This window comes from Salvia miltiorrhiza, chromosome 2 (genome assembly GCF_028751815.1).
Source record: "Salvia miltiorrhiza cultivar Shanhuang (shh) chromosome 2, IMPLAD_Smil_shh, whole genome shotgun sequence".
In the NCBI taxonomy this organism is placed as follows: domain Eukaryota; kingdom Viridiplantae; phylum Streptophyta; class Magnoliopsida; order Lamiales; family Lamiaceae; genus Salvia; species Salvia miltiorrhiza.
In genome coordinates, this window is record NC_080388.1 from 66,323,539 (window position 1) to 66,333,825 (window position 10,287).

General features: G+C 34.8%; 2 protein-coding genes across 2 annotated transcripts; one reads left to right on the plus strand and one right to left on the minus strand.

Moving 5' to 3' along the window:
- Window positions 1-2,649: 2,649 nt before the first annotated feature.
- LOC131013146 (transcription factor MYB26-like) lies at window positions 2,650-4,406 on the plus strand. The gene is made up of 4 exons (XM_057941180.1): window positions 2,650-2,693; window positions 2,883-3,079; window positions 3,167-3,296; window positions 3,697-4,406. The coding sequence occupies exons 1-4, from the start codon at window positions 2,665-2,667 to the stop codon at window positions 4,262-4,264; spliced, it is 924 nt and encodes a 307-aa protein (XP_057797163.1). The 5' UTR covers window positions 2,650-2,664; the 3' UTR covers window positions 4,265-4,406.
- A 1,130-nt stretch (window positions 4,407-5,536) lies between these two features.
- Window positions 5,537-9,736, minus strand: LOC131013147 (uncharacterized). The gene is made up of 3 exons (XM_057941181.1): window positions 9,245-9,736; window positions 6,495-6,594; window positions 5,537-5,895 (listed from the first exon to the last, which is right to left on the minus strand). The coding sequence occupies exons 1-3, from the start codon at window positions 9,522-9,524 to the stop codon at window positions 5,823-5,825; spliced, it is 453 nt and encodes a 150-aa protein (XP_057797164.1). The 5' UTR covers window positions 9,525-9,736; the 3' UTR covers window positions 5,537-5,822.
- Window positions 9,737-10,287: the final 551 nt, after the last annotated feature.

Genomic DNA, 10,287 nt, shown 5'->3' on the forward strand with positions numbered 1-10,287 from the left:
TTAAAATAACGTGTGAATATGGAAGGTTTAAAAAATGGTGCAAAAAAATATTTTGGTGATTTTCGATTATATTAATTGTTGGTTATTTGATTGGATAATGTGATTTACAATTTATAACCTTCTAATGCAATTCATTTATAAAATTTATTTGACAAATTAATTTAATCTTCTAATCAAATTTATTTACACACTATTCTATTAATTAATATTAGTACATAGTAGTATCTACTAGTACATAGGTGAACGTCTCCTACTACTATCTTAACTCAAGTAAAATTGGTATTTTTCCTGGAGAAATAAAATAAAAGAAAAAAGAAAAGGAAAATGTGGAAGAATCCGATGATACATGTACCACAAAAGAATTCCCTTTAATGGCCCATCCACTCTTATTTACATTAATGCCAACCCCCCACTCCCCATATGTCCTAAATTCTCACTTCTTCCATCCATATAGCTCTTACTTCATCTTCAAAGCTCCTCATCGCATTTCTTGATTTGAAAAAGCAATTCCTTAGCTGCCACATTTAAAATTCTGAATCTATTAACTTTTTTTTTAACTTATCTTTAGAACAATTTCATTGTGGATTCCAAAAAATAAAAATAATATTAGAAAAATATTACTCTCTTTCTTTCTTCAGATATTTATAATATTAGAAAAATAGAAAAATATCATTATAATATTTTTTTCTAAGATTTGACATATAGTATATACATCTTTATATAATACTATAAAAGATGAGTTATTTTATTTTGTTTTCGTTTGTTGGTGAAAAAATAATTAAATGTCTTTTTTTTCTTGCAACAAAACTTACATGATTGTTTGATTATAATTATTTTAATTTAATGCAATTAAGGAGAAGGAAATTTCAATATGAATTTGTAAAAAAATAGTTATTTATCTTAAAATTAGAATTTAAAATGTAATATAGATTTATTTAATAATATGTACAAATTATTTATTTGTTTGTATAAACATATTTGTTATTATATTTTGTTTTTATATTATTCGTATTTTTTCTATTTTTGTAATTATTTTTGGGCTATTTAAATATGAACTTTTAATAATAATGCAGTTCGTACTTTTAAGAGCCCGAAATTATTATATGACATCTATTAATATTGTTATTGATAGTTTTAGTGTTATTTGCTCAAAATGAGATTCACTTAAATTATATACTTTATAATCAGTAAATTTAATTATTATACAATACTTATACTCCTACTCATGAAGTTGATAAATTATCAAATACTAATATTTAAATTAACAGAATTTTTTTGTTATTAATTAATTTAACTCATAAATAATACTCCCTTCGTCCCACTCCAATAGGCTCACTTCTTTTGGGCACGAAGATTAAGAAACTTAATTTTCAGGAGTAAGTGACGTGGTTACACTAATTAAGTACATTCTTTACTGAAAATGAAAAACGAGCCTATTGGAGTGAGACGTCTCAAAAAGAAAAACGAACATATTAGAGTGGGACAAAGGGAGTAATATATTTATATAAATTAAAATTTTAAAAATAAATAAATATATCGTGGCCCGTGCATCGCACGGGAGGATGTACTAGTATGTCCTAAATTCTCACTTCTTCCATCCATATAGCTCTTACTTCATCTTCAAAGCTCCTCATCGCATTTCTTGATTTGAAAAAGCAATTCCTTAGCTGCCACATTTAAAATTCTGAATCTATTAACTTTTTTTTAACTTATCTTTAGAACAATAAACTTATAAAAGCAATTTCATTGTGGATTCCAAAAAATAAAAATAAAAATAAAAATAAATGAATTTGGCCCACTATTTCCTCTTTTTCTAGGCATGAAATTGGGTTCTTTAACTTTGGAAGTCAAGTTCAAGAACTTTGCAACAATAACTCCTTATAAGCTCCTATTTCTTTTTAGGAGTTGGTGTTGCTACCACCCTCGTCACTGGCGGAGCCACAAAGGCCGGGGCCCACAAACGATTTTTTTTCTTTTAATTTTCAAAAAACCGAGCAAGGACTACATCTTACCTTTACTCATGGTATTTTGCCTCGTATATACTCGCAAATTATTCGAGATTCGACTAAAAAAAAAGTTTGTTCGGAACTTGATTTGATAATCTACGAGCCGATCTCGAACATGATAGCACTCGCCTTATTAAGCTCGCGAACATGTTCGAATTCGATTGTTCGCACGAACCTTTAATCGAGTTAGTACATGAGCTTTAAACGAGACGAGTTCGAGCTCGAGTAACATATTAATTAAGATATTTTTCTTAAATTTTTAATGAATTCGATCTCGAACATCGTGTATACGAACATCTAACAAGTCGAGCCCGAGCTCAAGCTAGAATTCGTCATTATCGAGTATCACACGAGTCGAGCTTGAACTGAGCACGAGCTCAGTACGTGGGTGACAAACCAAGCTCAAATAACAAGATAAAAGCTCGAATCGAGCTCAAGCCAACCTCAAACATTCGAATATTTAAACGAGTTGAACTCCAGTCCACTAGTATTCAGTTCGACTCGGCTGAGATGCAACATTGTTGTATATCTCGAATTGTAGGTAATTGGAGCAATAACATTGGAATTAATAAAAGGGTGGGCCCCCCGAGGGGAACTGCATGGGCTATGGCAAAACCCTTGCTATAAAACACCAACTCATACTCGTAGGCGTTGCAGAATGAGAAGGGCCCTCTTAGAGACATCACGGTACCTCTCTCAACATTAAAATTCGCGATCTCCATTGATATTTGATATGATATGATGATATCCTCATGCAATCACACAAAACCATTTTCTTTCTCCCTTGCTAGTACTTACTTGTCCAAGATTTCATGATATCTGCCTTCCCCACACACACATATGCGTGCGTGTGTGTTTTTCTGTTTTTTCTTGCAGATGTTCTGAGGCCAGATTGTGTCAGAGACGGAGGGAGAGAGAGAGAGAGAGAGAGAGAGGAATGGGACATCACCACACATGCTGCAACAGACAGAAAGTGAAGAGGGGTTTGTGGTCGCCTGAGGAAGATGAGAAGCTCATGAACTACATTTCCACCTTCGGCCATGGCTGCTGGAGCTCAGTCCCTAGGCTTGCTGGTAACAAACACTCTATGAGACTATGAGAGAGAGAGAGAGAGAGTGAGAGGTGCATGCATACATGATTCTCTTATTATATTTTTGAAGGGCTTCGGAGATGTGGGAAGAGCTGCAGATTGAGGTGGATAAATTATCTGAGGCCTGATCTCAAGAGAGGGAGTTTTTCAAGACAGGAAGCAACTATCATTGTTGAGCTTCACAAAGTACTAGGAAACAAGTAATTAACCAATCAAAACCACCATCTCTCTCAATTTTCAACTCATTCTTTTTTTGATAATTATTTGGCTGTTTTTGAATGAAAAATCAAATCTTTCTCAACTTCTTGAAGATGGGCACATATTGCTTCAAAAAATTTCTTTTGTTTCTGTTTATAATCCGACTGTTTTTGCATGAAAAATAAAAAATAAATAAAAATCAGCTTCTGCAGGTGGGCACAGATGTTTCAAGAAACAATGTTTTAAAAGTATATGTCTGACTTTAATTTTTTTTCATTTTTGTAATAATATATATGACTACTTTTGCATGAAAAAACAAATCTTTTGTCAACTTTTTGCAGATGGGCACTGATGATTTGAAGAATTTGCAAGAAAAATCAAATATTTTCCAACCTTTTGCAGGTGGGCACAGATTGCTAAGCATCTGCCAGGAAGAACAGACAATGAAGTGAAGAATTTCTGGAACTCCAGCGTGAAGAAAAAGTTCGTGAGTGCCAATGCAAATCATCACAGTTTGTCTGAAAACGTGAATCTTGGCGGCGGCGGCAGCAGCTCCTCTGAAACATCAATCTTGATGAACAATTTCATCCCAAATCGCAGAATCCCATTAATCCAACCCTTCCAATCATACCCCCTAATGCAGCCTTTCTCTCTCGCTCCTCAAAGCTTCCCCTACCTTAATTCACTTTTGATGGCCGGGGATCTCCAACCTCCATCTTGCAACAACTGTCCTATCTTTGACATTAATTCCGCATCTGCGCAGCCACCGTTTTTTGAGGATATTGCTGGGATCGATGCCAGTTTCATGGCGGCGCCGCCGAGCCCCTTGCGCTACCTTGACGCCCTCGTGGCAGAGCTCGAATCGCCCATTCCGGACTCCGACACCTCCTCCGCCGCCTCGAGCTGCAGCGGCGGCGGCTCTTTCTTTGATGATGCTGCTTTTGTCTCCTTCTGGGGTGCTCAGCCATGACGATATATATATATATGTGTGTTTGGTTTTTTGGGTGGTTAATGTATTAATGGAGTGTGTATGATCAGTGAAGAACCTTAAACTTTCTAGTTTTGTATTTCGATCTTTTTCGCTAATAAATGTTCATAAATATATGTAAGAATATCCCTTCACCTGTCCCTTTTCATTTTAATTAATGTTTTATTTCAGTCATTTCAATTTTAAAGATATATGTTTAATTATTTGCAGAATTAATCGTAAAGGAAGATCTATATGTGCAATTTAATTTGGATATCAGTCGAAAGGATATCATGATTTTCAAGAAGGCCTTTTCACTCTACTTTTGAACAATACGAATACCGATCTATATGAAATAATGTAACGTTTTTATTGAAATAAATATGATGCTTTGTGGTAAAGATTTGCGGCACGACATAACCAGAAAAATGATTCAACTATTCCTCGTATTATACTCTACAAGAGTGCAGTTCAATGTGAGGTTGTTGGATAAATACTTCTTAAAATATGTAAAGAAAAAAAACCATATTTTGAGTAAGGCTAGTATTAAGATTTACTAATAATTAAGCAATATCTGATTCTTTACATGTATGATGGACGGCATTGTTTCAAGACGATTTGCTCTTTGGAAAACAAAAGGGAGATAACACATTTTAATTAAATACTAATATATTAAAAACTTACGTCAAATTTCTCATTTTGCTCCTTTTGTCTCAATACAAATTCTTTAATAGTTTGGTTTTAATGCAATAATTAAGGGTAAGATAAATAAATTCACACACTATTGGTCAACGATATTTGACGGCTGAATCGATGAATAAGTGTGTTATTTTAGACAAATGATGTGAAAGTTGTTTAGTTCTTCTTAGAATTAATAAATAAGGATTGAAAAAAAGTAATTTGATTGAGCGAGAAACTTAAAAAAGCGATGATTCCGGCGAGAGTGGGGCCGAGTGTGTATGTGTCAGATACAAATGTTAGATGTATATACGTGTATGTTTGAATCACACAAGTGGCTGCTCTCGAATTTTGCAGCGCTTCATCTATGTGTTTAGCAGACGCTAGCATTTACAGATATGCATAAATAAGACAAAACATTTTTTTACATCAAAATTCAATGCAGACAAAAGACGTTACTACTCTCTCTCTCTCACGTTGACAGACTTGTTCTGTAAAGACTTTGCTTCTTGCTTTGTAAGACTCTGTGAAAAGTGTAGGCATAAAGGTGCACAATTCTAATACAATTGTATCTGTGTGTGTGTTTAGAGACAGATATAGTAAGTCCCCAAAACACATATTTTCTTGGATGCAATATGCTATCAATTACTTCATAACTTAAATCACCATACTTTTTTCTAAAATATTATCGAACTAACATAATTATTGCTCATCTCAAACACAGATCAAATTCAGTACTTAGCAAAATCAAACTCCATTACAAAAATAAGTAAGAGCTAAAAAACAACAATTTGGAGGCAACTATGAGCACCAATTCAGTTTTTTCCCCTCAAAATGCCTGTGCCATTTGATCAGATCAGCCAGAAACTTGCTAGAAGTTTGATCATGCCGTGATTCTATACCGACCCTTTGCAACTCGTCGGGAAATGACTCTCCGGCCACCTTTGGTGGATTTCCTGTTCAGGACAAGGAAAACCTATCAGTCTAGAGGCAAGCTTAGGGTGGGTTAACTATGGACGCCGAACATGATTGATGCAGTTATCACAGAATATCAGAGAGATTTGAGAGGCGGGTTGGGAAGTCACACGAGCAGATCATGTACGTGACAAAGCATGGGTTATTTTTTCCTTAGTTACAACTATAATAGTTTGCATGAATATAATACTAACATGGTAATAAATTAGACAAATAACTCAGACATGAAGCAGAGCACCAATCACACTATTAAAAAGTTAATAAACCTACAATTTTGAAAATTTAGAATACAGGGGGGGAAAATCTCTATAACTAATGTCAAAATATGTGGAGGAGATACTTAGAATTATTACTAAAAAGAAAAAACATGTATAAAGATTTTATGAACATCTTGAAGCATATATACGACATAATCCACATATGGAATGCATGCATGTAATTTATGCGCAAATAGACACACATACATGATGCATGAGGGAGTGAGTTGATTTAGCAAGTGTTAGCATTCAGGTGCATGCATGCACGTGGCCAAACCATAGAGTGCATTTGTGTTTGGGGGGGGGGGGGGATGATTTTCTACCTAGCGAAGAATCCATGAACCCTTTTGCGCCTAATGTTGCTTGGTTGGTACGTCCTCTTCGTGTGACAAAGCATAGGCTCACTTGATGAAGATTCGTCACCTATAAGGAGCCGTAAAGAATATAACATATATCAGACGCCAAAAGGAGTAACTGAGAAAAATTTGGAGAACAAATGGTAACTTTAACTTAATTAAACGAATTGATGAGATATACCACAGACCTCTCGCTAGCAACCGTCATCAAAGATAGCGAAAGTATGACTGATGTATGATAGTAGACTACATGCTAATGGATATTACTCGCTCCAGCTAAAAGTTTGCAACCGACAATCCAAGATCATGTATTTATGACCTAACGTCACAACACGCTCATCTTCTGGTTTGACTATTAAGACCACGCCGTATACAGCCAGATAAAACCGGGTTACTGGTCCCACAATCATCTAGGAACACTTTTTGGCCAATACCATTGTTCTTTGATTTAGGACATGCCAGACCAATTACTTTGATACATCTGCCAACGAAATTTTTCAGTGCTGCCCCACCTTACTATATGAAACCCATTGCCAAATTAATCCCACAAATAAGGAGGCGTGGATCTTTAGTCATTTATTTACATGTGGTGGCAATTTTAGTCTCGACAACTCTCAACTTGCAAAAAACAGTAATTTCTAACATTTTCTCCTGTGGATCATTAGTACCTAACTCTTGAGGCAACAGCCGCAACACTCTCTATTACTCATCAGTCGCCCAAAATATATATTATAACATCCTAAATCACACATGCCATGATAAAAGATGCTGCAAGCTAGACAGAATTGAGGGCTGACCTGTATTTGCCAAGCTGTTACCAAAGATAAATGCAAGTATCCCTCCTAGGTTAGCAGTGGAAACCTTATTTGGCAACATTTTTCAGAGTTCAGACAGCAGTAAATCTATATTGTACTCAGTGGCGTAGCCAGAATAAATTGTCAGGGGGTTCAACTAATAATATTAAAAAGTAATAACTAGAACAGTAGAACTTTAATATAAAATTAGAAGTTAATAGTAATTTTAATGCCATCATAATCTTTATTAATTATGTTACAACAATAAAAGAAAAATATGAATCGATGAAGTCGAAGCCATAACATGGGATATTTTGTTATAGATGCGATCCATCGAAGAAAAATGGACAAGGTACGTATAACTTAAGCTAGGAAGATTTTGTGGAAGCTATATTTACAATAAACTATCAATATGACTAATAATCAATTATTCATAATTCAATTTGTATCTCTAATTTGCTTTAATATTCACATTTCAAAGAATTAAATGCGCTTTAATAATTTAATACAATCATAATTAATTGAAGCAGAGATCTAACTAAAATAAAATTATTTTAATTTAATAACAAATAATAGTTTTGATGTTATAAATGATCAATTAATATAAAGATATGATTTGTTAAATAAAATTATTGACAGCAATGAGGAATTTATTAGCTCTTTTTAAATACCTCCTTTTTTTTTCAAATCCTAGTGGATCCCAATGCACCCCCCCCCCCCCTGGGCGCGCGCCCCTCTCTCCCTCCGTCCCTGATTGTACTGATCCTATTACAACGAGCAATACACAGCTTCTGTTAACACCCCTTCCCACTACTGCTGTGGGGAGGGGTGTTAACAACACAAGCTGAGTAATTTGACCTGACAGGCCGTGAGTTCTGTTGATAAGACTTGGTCACACTGGCGAATCCTAAGGCAGTAGATCCAATTCAGATACCTAAGACAGTATTGAGGTGGTTTTTGTCACACCCGTGAATCCTAGACTTGTAGATTAGTGCCTTGTTCCACAAAGTTGCATATATGTGGAGATGCTTATGACCCTCCATTCCATATTCGTTATAGACAGAAAGATATAAAGGGTATCGTGGCCAAATGTAAATCTAACATTTATATATGGCAACATCGCCATAAGACTCAGGAGAAATCTTAGCAAGCATTAGGACCTTCAAAATCATAAGAGTATGCAAATTCAGACGAAGGGCAAAGCTCTGAGTGCTATTCCAAAAAATGATAAGCATACCCATGTGAAATAGGAAAACATTAGCTACAAAAAGATAACGTGAATTAATCTTAGATGGCATGTCGATAACTATATAAGTGGGTGGGTGGATTCTAAAGTTCAACTATGTGAATAAAACACACAGCAAATTGCTCACAATTATGAATCAGATATATAGTACTACATGTCCACAAACTTTACTGAGTTCATATTACAATACGTAAGAAATCAGAGGGCAGTGACCACAAATATCAAAATTCAGAGACTAAAATTGTCAAGACAGCCCTCCTCAGAATTACAAGTCCTTGATCACTCTCATATTTCAGCCAAAGGCATTGAAGCCGGCAACAGCACGCACCTAGCAACTATCTATCGCCCTAGTCTAGCATTATACCTGATTATCACAAGATCTACTTAATCTTACTCCCAAAATCAACAAAGTTTCACATTGTTAACCACTATGATATAAAAAGAAGAACGTAATGATGAAATAGTGAACATAAAAAATGTAGTTTAAATCTACTGGAGCTTCCACAATTACAGTTGGAACTATATGCAGTCTAAATTGCAATCACATTAAAGTTCTACGAAAGAACAGCACAAAAAACAACTAGAAGCAAGCTCGAATTTCCTAATAGCAAACAATACAAAACAAAATTTGAAAAGAAAGACTTGAATCATAAAAAACTCAATGAAATGGAATTTACCTTCGGGCAGCAAGAAGGGGAGAGAAGGGAGGCCAGAAGGGTAGAGGAATCCTTCGGAGTTGAGCTTTCTGATCGACTCGACGTCGTTCTGAGGCTGCGGGGAGTAAAAAGGCGCCAATTTCTGAGACTGAGGACTAAACAGAGAGGGGAGCAATTTGGGGGCCGCTATCAATTCGTGCTTCGCAGAAAGAAAAGGATTCGGGCTTGTGTGGAAAGCCCGACTGAGGAACCGCGTCGCCATTGAAGCCCCAGCACGAATTAGGGATTTGGAGGAAGCCATTTTGGGATGATTGGAGCAGTGGAGACAGAGTGACTGTTAAACCCTAACGAACAATTAAAGTTAAAACAATAATATTGAGTGTATTTGTGTTTTTCATCTTCTTCGTTTTTTTTTTCTTTTTTAAAGTGAAACATAAATATATTGATTCTCAGAACATAGAGAACTTAGACCGGAGATAATATATTGTGCACAAGTTTTTTTTTTTCAAAAACACACGAACAATTACAAATATTTTCAGTATAAATATCGAAATTAAGTAAAAAAGTTTATAATTAATTAAAGACATGAATTCTTTTGTTTCCATAAGAAAGAAGTACTAATAAATTACTTAAAATGGCTAATTTAAATAAAATGTATCACATAGTATTTGCACAATATTATTTTGACTATTAAGAATGTGATTCAATTTATCTTTTTCATTTTTTAGGGGTAATTCATATGATCCTCTGTAAAGATTGGAATTTTCTTCAAGACAACTCTCAAATATCAGAATTAAAAATGCACTATTTTGATTGAAATCAATTACAATAATGACTACTGAAAGTTTCACCTATCCAAACACATTTAAACTCGCACACCCAAAAATTAAAATTGATAGAGAGATTGATGCAACCGAACACAAGAACACCAAAGTTGATAACCCAGTTCTGTAATAAAACACATACGTCTGGGGGCCACGCCCATGGTAAATTATCCACTAGTAATGATAAGATATACAAAAGATTTACACGCGAGCCTCTATATCTTCCCAAACCTCCACCAA